This window comes from Passer domesticus, chromosome 10 (genome assembly GCF_036417665.1).
Source record: "Passer domesticus isolate bPasDom1 chromosome 10, bPasDom1.hap1, whole genome shotgun sequence".
Lineage (NCBI taxonomy): Eukaryota > Metazoa > Chordata > Aves > Passeriformes > Passeridae > Passer > Passer domesticus.
In genome coordinates, this window is record NC_087483.1 from 7,901,755 (window position 1) to 7,915,477 (window position 13,723).

The 13,723-nt window shown below is 40.5% G+C and overlaps 1 protein-coding gene across 2 annotated transcripts in view; it reads left to right on the top strand.

The window, feature by feature from the left end:
- BARD1 (BRCA1 associated RING domain 1) overlaps positions 1-13,723 on the top strand; it is a 40,577-nt gene extending 26,854 nt beyond the window's left edge. The window contains exons 8-11 of one of the 2 annotated variants that reach the window (XM_064433592.1): positions 947-1,082; positions 2,089-2,181; positions 11,548-11,645; positions 12,337-13,723. In XM_064433592.1, the coding sequence (XP_064289662.1) occupies positions 947-1,082; positions 2,089-2,181; positions 11,548-11,645; positions 12,337-12,666 (657 nt within the window). In that variant the 3' untranslated portion in view covers positions 12,667-13,723. Of the gene's footprint in view, positions 1-946; positions 1,083-2,088; positions 2,182-2,405; positions 3,851-11,547; positions 11,646-12,336 lie in introns of those variants that run through there. The other variant, XM_064433593.1, reaches the window with a different exon arrangement.

Below are 13,723 nucleotides of genomic sequence, written 5' to 3' on the forward strand. Positions count from 1 at the left end.
ACTATGAAATGCTTTGTGCTTCCTAGTGGAGGAGGAGGATGAAGCTGACCCATAAGCCCATATCTATTCCAGCCCCATACAGCCTGCAATGATCCCTCCTCACTGAGGTCACAAGGTACCCAGTGGCCAAAAGTAAACTGTTGCAGCTAAACCAGGACTAATGTGGCTGTTCCTTCCACCTGCAGCAAATGTAAGATGTAGCTCTCAAATGTAAGATGTGCCAAACAAACCATTTTGGTGTTTCCATTAGCTTTGGGGTGAGCATGTGCCACGGGATGGCTGCTGGCTCACAGGGATAACTTGATCCAGAGCCTGAGGCTCTTGGGGTAACTGCATCTCAAAGGTCTCTCTGTGCTATGGGATCTGCAGTATTTAAAAAAAAAAACAGGAGCTGAAGTACACTACCCTTGTCAGCATAAAGCTCCTCTTACTTTGTATTAATACTGCCCACATCAAAAATCCCACTTAAGCATTGGTTGTACAGTGTAAAGTATTAGGGACTTCTACTAAAAGGAAATATAATTAATTATATAGCTTACTCAATAATACTCTGTTAGTACTTTGCTGAAAGTAGGAGGTTTTACTACTGAATTGGGATTTTTATTCTCTTTCAACACTGCAGTCTGCCAGGCTGTTTACACAGTGTTCAGCCAGCTCTGTGTGCACCCCAATGTCTTTAAAAAGCATCAAAGAGGGCAAGGGAGGGAAAACTGATCCGTGTTTAAGTACCTTGCATAAGCTTAATGAAGTATCTCTAATGTGAAGATTTTTTTGCTGTGTAGCTGATTTGTTACATGGAGATTTATTCATGGACCCTGTCCACTAAACTTGCCATCAATTGTGTTTCAAAATGCTTATTCTTGAAAAAGAAAGCTGTCCAGTATGCAAGTTGCTTTCCTTATGTTCCCAAATATTCAGCTTATTGCAGATTTTTCTGTTCATGCAGGCACTGAGCTCCAGCCAGCCAAGAAATGGACCCCTTGGTATACTGGGGAGCAATCTTAGTGTGAAGCAGCAGAAATTGCTGAACAAATTAGCAGCAGTCCTGAAGGCCCAGAGGTGCACTGAATTTAACAGCAGAGGTATGGAGTCTTGTTGAAATGTCCAAACATAAGTAACTACAGTCCTGCACTTCACTTTATTGTTTAGGATACTACCTGCAGCAGGCTTTTTATCACTCCTGGGGAGGGCAGTTTCTGAAATCCCCGAGTTGTAGCTGCAGTGGAGTGATGGTGTGTTTTGCATGTAAACACATACAAAGCTTGTCTGGCTATCAAGGCAGGAAGTTTCTGGGGGAGCCACAGTTTTGCAGTTTATTGTCTGTTATTTAAAATCCTAAAGTCTCCTCAGAGACCTCTTCTCTTTACACCTCTTTTACCAACTTTAAGGTCTCTGCTTGTGTGATACATCCTGTAAAGTTTTTACTCTCCAGAAGTGAGCCTTGGGGAGAAGTGACCCTTAAGAGAAGAATGTGGCATTGACTGAAAGTTTACATCTCTTCTCACATGCTACCTTCCTTCAGATTTTGTTCTTCATTAAGATTGGTGAACCCCAATGATGGGGTTTGGTGGAGTTCCTTTCCCCTCATTGAGGACAGGAATATTATCTTAATCCCTCCTGTTTTTCTTTGGAGTGTTGTGAACTAAATGCTGAGGTAATTTTCCCCTGCCATCTTTGACTTCTGGATTATTACTCCAGAATTCTGAGAGGAGTTCTGTTAGCTTTGTGTTAAAGCAGTGAGATCCCTTAGTAAGATTCCTGTCAGAGTTAAATATAACTCTAAAAGGATTGAAAAAAAAAAATGCTATCCTATAAACTGGAGCCTCATCTGAAGATTTAAGTGTTAGTGTAGAACTATAAAACCATGAGTTCCCTTTTTCACAGCAAGTGTATGTTGAAACCCACAAAATTTTTAATAGCTCTTCTACTCAGATCATAGTCTCAAAAATCACCTCCTTGTGCTGGAAAGAGTGGCTGATAAATTATTATAGTCTGCTTATTCTTTAAATAATGATTGATTGCTTTTCAGCCAGGCATGATTCTGATTTTTCTGTGCTTTTAGTTTTACTGATGTAATCTTTCTCCTAGTAACTCATCTTGTTATCCCTGATGTTCCAATGCCAACTACTGTCAAATGCATGATGGCTGTTCTGAGTGGATGTTGGGTCCTCAAGTTTGAATGTAAGTATTAAATATGTGCCACTCCTTGGGGTTTTTAGGCAGAAATTGTAGATGGAATTCCAGAGAAACTTTGTTTTTCAACAACTGCCCTAATATCAACACTACCTTGACACAAAGTGCAAGGGATTGTTTTCAAATCTCATGAATGACTAGAAATTTAATTGAATATATTTGATTAAATATAACTGCTGCTTCCTTGGTAAACGAGTGCATTTCATCGTTAGGTGTGTTGGATAGATCATAGCCCAAGTATCAGTGGGGAGTGAATTTCTTCATTGCTACATTAAGGCTGATTTGGAAGATACCATGGGAGAGAAGGAAGGATCTTATTGAATTCTAAGATTTGTTATGAACAGGTTGTTTTGAAATTGAGAGGAGACTTTGGCTTGCTTGGGAGATGTGCTCAAGGCCTGTGGGAAGTGAGCTTATGTTTACATACAAGCTCAGATCTATTGGAGGTTGGAACTTCTCACCCAAGTTAGCATGCAAGTCATGTTTTGTGCAGTCTGTAATTTGTGTTTGTACAGTGCATGCTTTTTTATACAGCTGTTCTGTGGACTTACACCCTAAATTGAGTTTTTTTGTTGATTTATTCTGATGTATTTCTTAGTATCTGCTTTCACAGTAGTTGCAAAACCCATCTTCTTCCCCTTGACCTTTATGGCTAAGTCCCTTTAGCTAATAAGTACACTACAAATGAGTTAATTACCCATGGAAAACTTACAGACAGATTTCATTCCAGTTTTCTACTGTGTGACTAAACATCAGAACATAAGGATTCTTTAATGGTCTGGACACTAATGTTTATGAAGGCACTGTGCAAAGCCTCAGAAGCTGCAAACTAAAGCACAGCATCAGTTTGGACACTGGACACAGGGTGTCCATTTGCCTTCCAGGCAGTTTCTTCCATGCTTTTTTTTTTTTTTTTTTTTTTAAGACTGAAGATCCTGTTTCTGTGGTGAATCCGTTGGCAGGTTCTTGGCTTCACTCAGCCCAGAAGGCTTCCATACTTTCTATGCTATGTGCTTCCTTCATTTCATTTCATCTTCCTGCTAGTCAGATGCTTAGAAAACATCTGAGTGGTAGGGAGATTTCATTAGTGAGACCTGAATTTAAATCTTCATGGAAGAACTTTCCTATTTAGAAGTGATTGGAAAAGGAAAAAAAAAAAAAAGAAATAGTCCAGTGGTTATTCAGGGAATATTTTTATGGGTTTTTTTTCACAGTTGAGTTTTATTTTATGTTGTTGGTACTGATTAATACAATCCTGCCTGCTAATGCTCCCAGCTTAGTAAGCAACATACTACTTAAAAGCGAGTGATTCTCCTCCCTAGTGGGAAATGTTAGCAATAACTCATGGGGTCTGATGCAGCTAAGTGCCTATAATTAACAGCACCACTCCATCTGTTCCCACCAGTCTGTTATCAGTCTTCTTCAGAGTCATTACAAGTTAAAGATTGTTATAACAAATAATGGGACTCCTGCTGATGGAACATTTGTCTAGGAAAAAGAGGTCCTTGCTTTTCCTTTTCATTTCCATTTATCGTGGCTTTTTGACTTCTATTTGGATAAGTTTCCTTAAATGTGATGCAAATAAACTTCCAAAAGTATGTGCATTTTCTGGTTATATAATAAATTTAAGTTGTTGTTTATGGTTCACTGTTCTAAACTATTCACTTAAAGTGAATTCATGTTGAAAAAATTCACTAAAATATTTGAAAAAACAAAGCTCAGTGAGGCACTTAATGAAATGCTGACTATGCATAAGGGACTGTTTGAATTTTTTTTTTTGCTACAAGGTAAGCTGCATTTGACTGTTATCCCTAAAATTGTATTTATAGCCTACACATTATACCACTTCTTAAAAAACATCACAAGCTTGCAAAAACAGTATTTCATTTGAGAGTCTCTTATGTTAACTCTTCTGTTACAGCAGGCTGTGAATCTTTCTCTCATAAAAAGCAGTTTCCTTCTCTTGGGTGATTCTGTGATACTCCTGTTTCCATATGTCCATACACACAGATCAGCATCCATTCATATTGGTAGGGAGGTAATGTGGAATTTTCCAGCAGAGTTTGAGCTGAGTGTTGGAGAGCCAAGATTTAAGTATCTATCCTCAGTTTTGGGGTTGCCTGTGGCATTCACATTCTCTGAAAAAATCCCTTTGCCCAGGATTCTTCTCCTGGGAAGCTGAGAAGCCTCAGAGAAAAGGAAAACAATTCTCATCTCATTTGCTTCTCCTGTGTTGTGCTCATGTGGAATGTGGTTGGAGATTGTTTACCCACAGGTGATTGTTTCATTGGATTCTGCTGTGAGTTGTTTTAACTCATTGGCAAATCAGGGCCAAGATGTGTCAGGACTCTGGAAAGAGTCACCAGTTTTCATTATTATCTTTTTAGCATTGAGTATCCTTTCTGTATTCTTTAATATAATATAGTATCATAAAGTAATAAATTAGCCTTCTGAGAACATGGAGTCAGATGCATCATTCCTCCCTGCCACGGGGGTCTCTGCAAATACAATAATTGCCTTTTATCTTCAGGTGGGAGGTTAGGATGGAAGGATGTCACCACGAGCAATATTAGATCTTCACAGAAGAACAATTTCATGTTACCAGTTGCTTTCCCACCTTTTCTGTATGTAGCCTGCTGTCAGCAGTACATCCACTTGCAAGGCAGCACAGAATTGAATTGAGGCAGTGTTGCCACAGTGCTGCTTGCCCTTGGCCATATCTTTCACTGGTTCCATTATTTTATTGCCTTTATTATTTCTGGGATGGTAATAGGGCACGAAGTGGCGAGTCGTTATCCTTCTGCAAGTGGGCTGAGACAAAGATTCAAGTATCACTGTATTTCCTCTAAGCTTTATGTGGAGCATAGAACAGTGTAATTAAAACCAGCAGAAGTCTTTAATAGCTTTTCAGCTTGTTTTTTTTTTTTTTTTTCCTTAAAGTTATTGTCATCTGTTAAAGCAGGGAATGAAAAATGATCTCAGTAATGATATGCATTGAAACAAGCTTGTGTCAGTCCTGGCAGTGAAGAGTCTGGCAGAATTCTAAGCATCTGATTGCTCATTCCTTCCTCTGCTTTGCTTACCTGAAAGCAGCAGCAATGATTTAGCTCTGATCATTATAAGGAGGCAGAAAAAACTGCTTTTCCTGTAAGGACTCACAACAACAGGGAGTTGACTGGAAGAGCTAGGGGACTGCATGACTGACATTTCAAGGTGAAAACATCTTTCTGAATTTTCTATGCCCATCCTTGTTTAGGCTGTTAGAGCAGAGGAATGCAAAGCTGCTTGAGCTGGCTGCTCCTCAGGCTGGACTGGCTCTCTTTCATGCAAAAACATCTTTTAGGTAACTAGCTGATTCTCAGCAAAGCCCTCCCTCCTTGAAGCACCCAAAACTTTTGATCACTGGAGTTTTATGCTCTTTTTGTACATGGAAACTTCCTTCAGCTGCCTCCTACAAAAGGACTTGTAGCTCTGAGAGGCTTTAGAACACTCCAAAGTGCAGATTTTGGTTGTGTTGGGTGTGCAGCTGAGGGCAGTGCTTCAAACCAGCAGGGACTGAACTTCTCAGTCAGGAGCTCACAGTTTTACTCTGTGAAGCTGCTGGGGTTTGCAGAGGAGAAAATGGGAGTGAGAATATCTTCAGTGTGGTGTCTGCAGAGATTGGAGGTGGGTTGGTTTGAAAGAAGGTCTAGAAGAAAAGGAAACCTTGGTGTTTCCAAAGCTCCCTCTGTTCTCTGCCATCCCAGGTACTCAGTTTTCCATATTTGTGGAGTCCTCTGTTCTTGCTCACTTCTGGTTTGAAGAAAACATGGCATTAAGGAAGAGGATAGGAAATAGAACCTGACTCATTAAAAAGCCTGTGATGGGATCCAGAGGATGAGCACTCCTGGGGGAATTGAACCTGACCTTAGGAAGGGCTGCCTCCAGTCACTTTGATCACTCTAGGAAACAGCTGTGGCCAGCAGTGTTTCCTTCCAAAGGAGATGGGACACCAAGTGAAGGAATCATTTCCAAATCACACCCTCCCAGCTTCTGGGAATGTTTCAGGACTTCCTAAGCATCTGTTCCATCGTGTTCAGTAAATGCCACCTGGATTAAGTTGTAAGCTACCATTCTTGAATAGATGCACTTCAGTCTCTGCAGATCTTGTGTCATTTGCATGTGATGAGAAAACAGACTGCTCTTGTTTCACCAGTGAGATCTTTACCTCACTCCATGGAAATCTGTGTCTGAAGTCAGTTTATAAGCATATAGGAGATGCTGTAAAAATTCTTTGCTGCAGCAGAGGCCAGTAATGCTGTTTATAAAAACAAATTTAAGCCAGCCATGCCAGATTCCCCTAAAGCTTTCTCTCAACCAGATTTCTTCCTTTTTTAGGAAAGAAAAAATATCACCAGGCTTTATTCAATCTGTATGTAAGTTTTGAAACCCAGTGCAGACTGAGCTAAGGAAGTATCAGTTGCATTCTCTACTAGATCTTGGATGTTTAGTATTTCATCTTCTGTGTTGCTACCATGTATTCCTAAATTACTTTTAGCCTTTCTGAGGGATTTTTGGGACTAACCCCTGCTCTTTGCTTTATTAATGCAAATCCAACAAAACTCCACTAAGGCTAATTGAGTTACTGAGAGATACCCTTGGGTATCTGTGGGTGATTACAACTTGTTCTTGGCAACCAGGTATTTTTTGTACTTCATTCTCATCAAATTGTTTTTGCTGATGCAGTTAGTTTCATTATAAAGCAATAAGACTTACATGAGTAAGGATTAGAGGGCTCTGATCTTAAATTTTGCAAATAATGATTTCTTTTATTTCCAGTACTAGCAGCTGCACTTGTACCAAAGGTCAGTTAGAGTGGACACCCTGTTAACCTGCTTGCTCCTTAGATCTCAGAGGTGAGCAGGCAGGGGCAGCTGCTCAGTGAGGTAATCAGGATCAGTGTAAGTAGTGATGCTTTACTGATCTTGTTAATCAGGGGAAAAAATGAGCAGTGCTCTGGGTGCCAAATGTGGTGGCACCAAGCTAAATGTGGATGCATTAAGCTGAAACTTCTTTCTGCCATGTTTTCTAGGGACTTCAGTGCAGCCTGGGGTTTTGCTAATATCAAAAACTTGCAGGAGTGAGATCAGCTCTTTAAGAGGCTCTGGAGCTTGTGATGTTCTGTGTTTCCAGGGCAGAACTCTGCAGGACCCCTGTGCTCATGGGGTGTTGTGTCAGGCCAGCTTTCTCCATCAGCGCTTCCCACTGACCTTGGCACTGCAAGGCAGCTCTGCTCCATGAGGATTGAAATGCCACTTGCATTCATCCAAGTCTTGCCCTTTCACGGGTGATTGATCCAGCTGCTGAGGTTAAACTGAAGGGCCATTAACACCTACAGTAATAATCACCCTCTTCTACTTCAAGAACATGGATAGACCTGAACAACCTCGAACTTGGATGGTCCACAGCTCTTACTGGCAGTAGTGTTAAGGAATAAATCAAGATTGGCTCAGACCCTGTGCGAGTTGGATAGCCTTATGTTAGAACAGAGTAGCTTTTTAGTCAGGCTTGCTGGTTAAAAATGCACAGACTGTGAATGTGTGGGGGGAAAACAACACAACCCTGATCTCTGCCTCCTCCTAAAATTACAGGTGTCTTCTCAAAAGTAAGTTTAGGTTCCCTTCCATGTTCAGAAACCTTCTTTAGGGCTGTCCTTGTCCTTCTGAGATTGTCCTGTTTTGAATATTTTTTTGTATAATTACCTAAGGTGTCCATCTCAGTTTCAGAAGGGAGATGGCATCCTGGTCATTTTTTTAATTAGGATAATAGCAATTCTTTTTTCAGTTCATTCATTTGACCAGTGCCTTGGCATCAGGTTCTCACTGGTGGCTTTTCAGTGTAGTGCTAGAGAAATTAGAGTCTGATCTCAGGACTTTGGGGAGTCAATTAAACATGGCTCCTGTTTGAAATCAAAGGGGGATTTTGACTTAAGTGATGTAAGGTCAAAAGAGCTTCTGGAAAAGTTCCTGTAAAAGTAGCAGACTGATATATCTGTGAGTAAAGGATGGAGTTTTATCTCCTTTTATATGTCCTCCTACTCAGGATGACACTGAGTTGGTTGAAGGGACCATTAAAAGGGAACTGTCTTGTTATCCAGTCACTTAGACTTGTTAGCAGTTTTAAAATTAATGCCTACTGAAGGAAAAGACCTGGGCTATACTGAATGGACTCAACTTAGCATTTTCACAGAAAATAAAATCTCTAGCAGTAAAAAAAAAAAAAACAAAAAAAAACAAAAAAAAAAAAACCCAATCTGGATGAGTCTGCAGTATGCTGTAACCTTCTGTTTGCATCCCTACTCTCAAGTGTGAAATTGGGATATTATTGTTTCTAGCACAAGATCATCTTGTGGTTGGTCACAGTGTCTTCTGGAAGAATGGTGAAACTGGTACATTCCTGCTGCTTCCAAATGACACCATAACACAACCAGGGCTGGTTATTTTGTCTTTGAGAACCTCACTTGGGCTATTGCATCCAGCAGGATTCACTGCTCCTGAAAATGATAATGGAGATTTGCAGCTCTAGAAGCAAGTGGTGGCTTGACACAAAGTTTTGTTTGTAGAGGGGGTGAAAAAGAACAGGAGAATAACCTTTTGTTTAGACAAATTAATATGGAATTAGGTATAAAAACAGCTTGAGCCCTCTGTCATGTTATCTAAAATATGAGAACAGGGGCATGTTTCCCTTTTGTTTCTTTTTTTTTGTTCTGATATTTGACTTCTTTAGTTCTTTAATACAAACTCTGTAGCATGCAGGAGTCATTGAGGAGAAAGGAACCACTTGGCAACAAATCAGTCTGAACAAAATCTGGAGTTCAAGGCCATACTGCTCTCCATCACTTACATTATTTTGCTTTCCTTCTTCTAGTCAGGAATTCTTCCTCCATGGATAGATAATCCTTGACTGTTCTCCTCAGTGTTGTAAGCACCTTCCTCAAACACTGGTTGCTGCTGAAACCCATGTGTCAGAGCAAGTTCTCCTAGATTTTATATGGAAAATATTTTCACTAGTTGAAAATGTACTGGGTTTCCACCACCAAAAAAAAAACCCAGAGGGTTTTTTGGATCCATAAAGCTGTGTGTGTGCAGGCCTGGCTGTTGCTTTTGGAATATTTATATTGAAGGAAAATACCTGAGCACTGATAATTTGTGCTCTTGGCTCTTTATGCTATGTGGAAAACACATCTTTTGTGTCACAAACCTGTTAAGACACAGATCTGGCCCATTTCTAGCTGGGAAAGAAAAGCTGAAATTAATGAGAATGCTGATCATGCCGACATTGGCAGCTTGCACGTTCCCAGTTTCTCCAGAAAACAGATGTGTGCCTCGTGGTTCTTGTGGGCACAGGGAGAACAGGATCCAGGTGGATGAGTCTCTCTTGGGGCCCTCTTGGAGGATTGTAATTAGGTGTGACAAGGAACTCTGAGGCTTTCAGGCTCCTCCGAGGAGCTGGCAGTGTGAGATGGACTGACGTGTGCAGGCAAGACAGACCTCACTGATTTTGCATTCTGTGACATCAGCACTCCACTGACATTAGTCACTTCCCTGACTTCATTTGTTTTTTTCCAGGCAAGCAGCAGTTCAAAAAGACATTGTGGTCTTTTGTATTCATTCAGTCTTTTATTACTTTTGTGTCCCATTTGCTTCATTTACTGATGCTGGCACTGGATGCTCAATTTGTGATGTACTTATTGTATAAAAACCTCATCTCTGTGGTGAAAGTCCTTGAAATCGAGCTTTTGATGGTGGATTGAAATAAAACATGCTTTTAAAGAATGGACAGTTCCATTCTTAAGATTAGATGAGACTTCTTCCTTTATGGTAAGTGGCACCCATTAATATCTGTATTTCCTTGGAGGGAAAGAACAGCAGTGTAAGTTAGAGGCACATTGACACAGGAAGTCGTGTTGAATTGTGGTGATTTAAAATAAATAAATAAAATGTGAAATAGCTTTTAGATTTATTTCTGAGTTATGAGTACTGAAATTAAGTTATCAGTATTCATTGCTGTTATCAATAATGAATATGTAAGTTGCCTTTCTGGAAAATCCACGACTAGGTTTGCCCTTCCAGTTCACGTTAATTTTCCTTGAAGGAATGAACAAGTGCAAATAATCAATCTGATACTTGTACAGGGAGGCAGATATTTGCTGCAATATTCAGCCAGTTGTAAGCACATCGAAGGACTTCTACTACCTAAAATGTGAATTCCCATTGCATTTTGTGAGTTTGTATGAACTGACAGCAAATTACTGCAAGTTTCTTTCAAGATCTCTCCAGATTAGATATTCCTGTCCCTTGGCCACTTACTGCCATGGCATCCAAGTGCTTTTGTCAGTGGTATTTCTCTTCACAGCCTTGGGCTTTCTTGCTTTTTAGGGTCAACCCTCCACAGTTCTCTTTGATTTGGTTCAGTTTATAGTTTTTATATACTGTGGGTTTGCTATTTTCCCGGTGCAAAGAAGTTGCCTGAATTAGAAACAGGGTGGATGGAGTGAGGTGCTATAAAAGTTACAGCCTCGGCCACATTGTAAATCCTCGTGGAACCCTTTGCAAAATCAGCTTTGCAAACTTTTTCCTGGGTAATTCTTATTAATGGCTGCAATGTACACGCAGGCAAAATGTTCCATCCTTGAATGGGTGACCACAGCAATTCCTCTCCCTGGAGTGAGGTCAGGCAGTAGATTTTATGGACGTTAGCAATGCATTACCATCAGTGCTTTCTCCATTGGAAAAAATAACTGGCCTTAAAACAAGGTAAAAACATGTTGACTCTAAAAGACAATCTCATTATGCAGCAATGCTAACAGAAACGAATGCCACTGTTAAACCCCAGCATAAATCTCCAGTTCGTGCTGATCCTGGAGACCTTGAAATCCCATCTGATTTGTTATTTGAGGCCGTGGCTGCTGGGAAGCAGCTTTGTGCTTGCCTTGTAATTGCTCTTTATCAGGCAGTTGTGTCCATTCCAGAACTGGCTTCGAGCTCCCAGTGATCAGCAGTTTGACATTTGACATTAAGTGCTTGACCTTTAGAGGGTAAGAGGAAGAGCTAATAATTCCTGGTGTTTATAGCACTGATTTTAGTGTGATATTACTTCTCACCATCTCACTTGCATCTTCAGGCACTGCTGTAAATTTTTTCAGGCTTTAAAAGCAAATTGCTAAAGCACACCAAGCTTTGGTGCTGTGCGACTGTAACGTCTTGCATTGTAATAATTTTATCTTGGACACATTTTAGTCCCTAAAATGACATGCAAGCCTCTCTGAAAGCCTGGGATGTCTCATTTCTGCCTCCCTTACTGTGGTTTTTGCAGGGGTACAAGCCTGCCTGCAGAGCTCAGCTCGGGAACAAGAAGAGAAGTACGAAGTCCAAGGTGGCCCCCGGCGAGGGCGGCTCAACCGGGAGCGCCTGGTGGGTTTTAGTGCTCCACACAGCCTGGATTCATGACCTGGGGCTGGGCAGCTCTGCCCTTTGCCACACACTGAGGTGCAGCAGGTGTAAAATTTTAATGTGGTCTTGTACAGAAAATTTGATTATGTGCAAGGTGATCCAAAGAGCAGTGAACACCCATAAAGCTGTCATTTTTCTCCATTAGTGGAGATGCTGCTGTAACCTTGTCAGGGGAGCACTGTATTGCACACTCTGTAGTATCACATCTGATGGGACAGGTAGTGATGTGCTTTGGCCTTCTCTGCTCAGCTTTAGAGCGTAGTTCTGAAAGAAAAATGGTTTTGTTACTATTTATTTCCATTTAGGGCCTTTTTTACATTTAACTGGGTTCATTCCTGGTTATTTGCTGGATTACACTGGAGAATTTATTAAGTGCATTGTAACAGTAGCTGTAAATACTCCTAACTCATAGTTCAAACCCTGTTGTGCTGGAAAGTATTTAAACAGAAGCAAGAATTTACCACATAAACAAGCTTTTCTTGGTTGCATACTTACCCTGAGAACCTTGCATGTTAAGTTACTGTTCTGCTTTCCAGCAGTGGTTGTAAATTGTAGGGGTTTTGTATGCTCTGATTTTTCGTTCCCACTTTTTTCCTCTGTGATCAGTTGTGAGGTCCTGTATTCATGCTTGTTTCTTTTTTCTTCCACACAGCTGCCTAAGTTGTTTGATGGATGCTACTTCTATTTTTTGGGGCCTTTCAAAAAGCACCAGAAGAGTGACCTGCTGGAGCTGGTGAAGGCAGCAGGCGGCCAGGTGCTGCTCAGGCAGCCCAAACCAGACAGTGACGTGACACAGGCCATCAACACCGTGTCCTACCACGCAGAGCCCACCTCTGACCAGAGGCTCTGCACTCACTATGTCATCTATGATGCGGCTTCCAAGTTCCAGCCGGAGAAAATCCGCCAGGGCAAGGTGTGGATGGCCCCCTCCAGCTGGCTCATAGACTGTGTGATGTCATTTCAGCTCCTGCCTGTGCAGTGAATATCAAACAGCAGCATCCCGAGAGCAAGGCTTTAATGTGGGCTCAGTCTTGGGATGCTCTGAGGCTGTGATTTCTGGTTTGGATTCAGGAGGGCTTTGAGCATTTAAGTGAGTTACTGAGGTGACTGATAGGCTGGAATAAATGAACGTACAATGGAGGAAAGGATTGAAAAATGTGCCTTGGCTTTTTTAATATGCTTGTTTTTTGCATTGAGCTTAATAAATGCTTAATAAATAATCATTGACATTTCATAACTGGGATTTTGCAAAATGAAACTTTTTGCTTTCTTGATTTGAACCAGCCCTTTATAGGCAATTGAACTTAACTCCACTTACGTTGTGTTTAACATCAATTGATAAGGATCTGCTGTAATGATCAAGATTTCCCAGGCCAGAAATTGTATTTCTTCTTAAAAGAAGGACTCAATGTGTTTGAACCTGTGCAGACGTGTCAGGTGACATTTATTATAACTTCTTACAACTGAATTTTGCTGGAAATTCTTGGCATGGGATAAGTCTTGTGGAAATCAGAGTTAAATAAATTACCTGAATTCATCTGGAAGCAGACGCATTGGAGAACACTGTATTTAAATATCTTGGTCTAAAATTTACTTATTTGTAAAAAGATTCATGCTTTACTCATGTCTGTCCTCATTCATGCTTGTAAACATGTAACTAGAATTCAGTTCTATTTTCTGAAGGCTTTTAAGCATTGAGATCCTTATTTAATTATTATAGTAAATATTTTTGTAAATTTGGATGGTTGCTCTTATGGCTACTTTAAAGAAAAAAACAGTGATCACAAAAGAATTGCTTCACTTTACATGGTTGTACCTAAATAACTGTGTACCTAAGCTGGCTACACTGGATCAATGTTTGATTATTTCATATTTGTTACAATATTTCTCATAATGGCTCTTAAGTTATTGTCAGAATGTTGTGCCCTCACTCTGTGCTCTTATGTAATGTTTTGTATCTTAGCTTGTGAGTTTGGAATTGAGAAATGGTGTCTTGGAGTGATACACAATAAGAATGATGGTTGTGGGCTAGTACACAA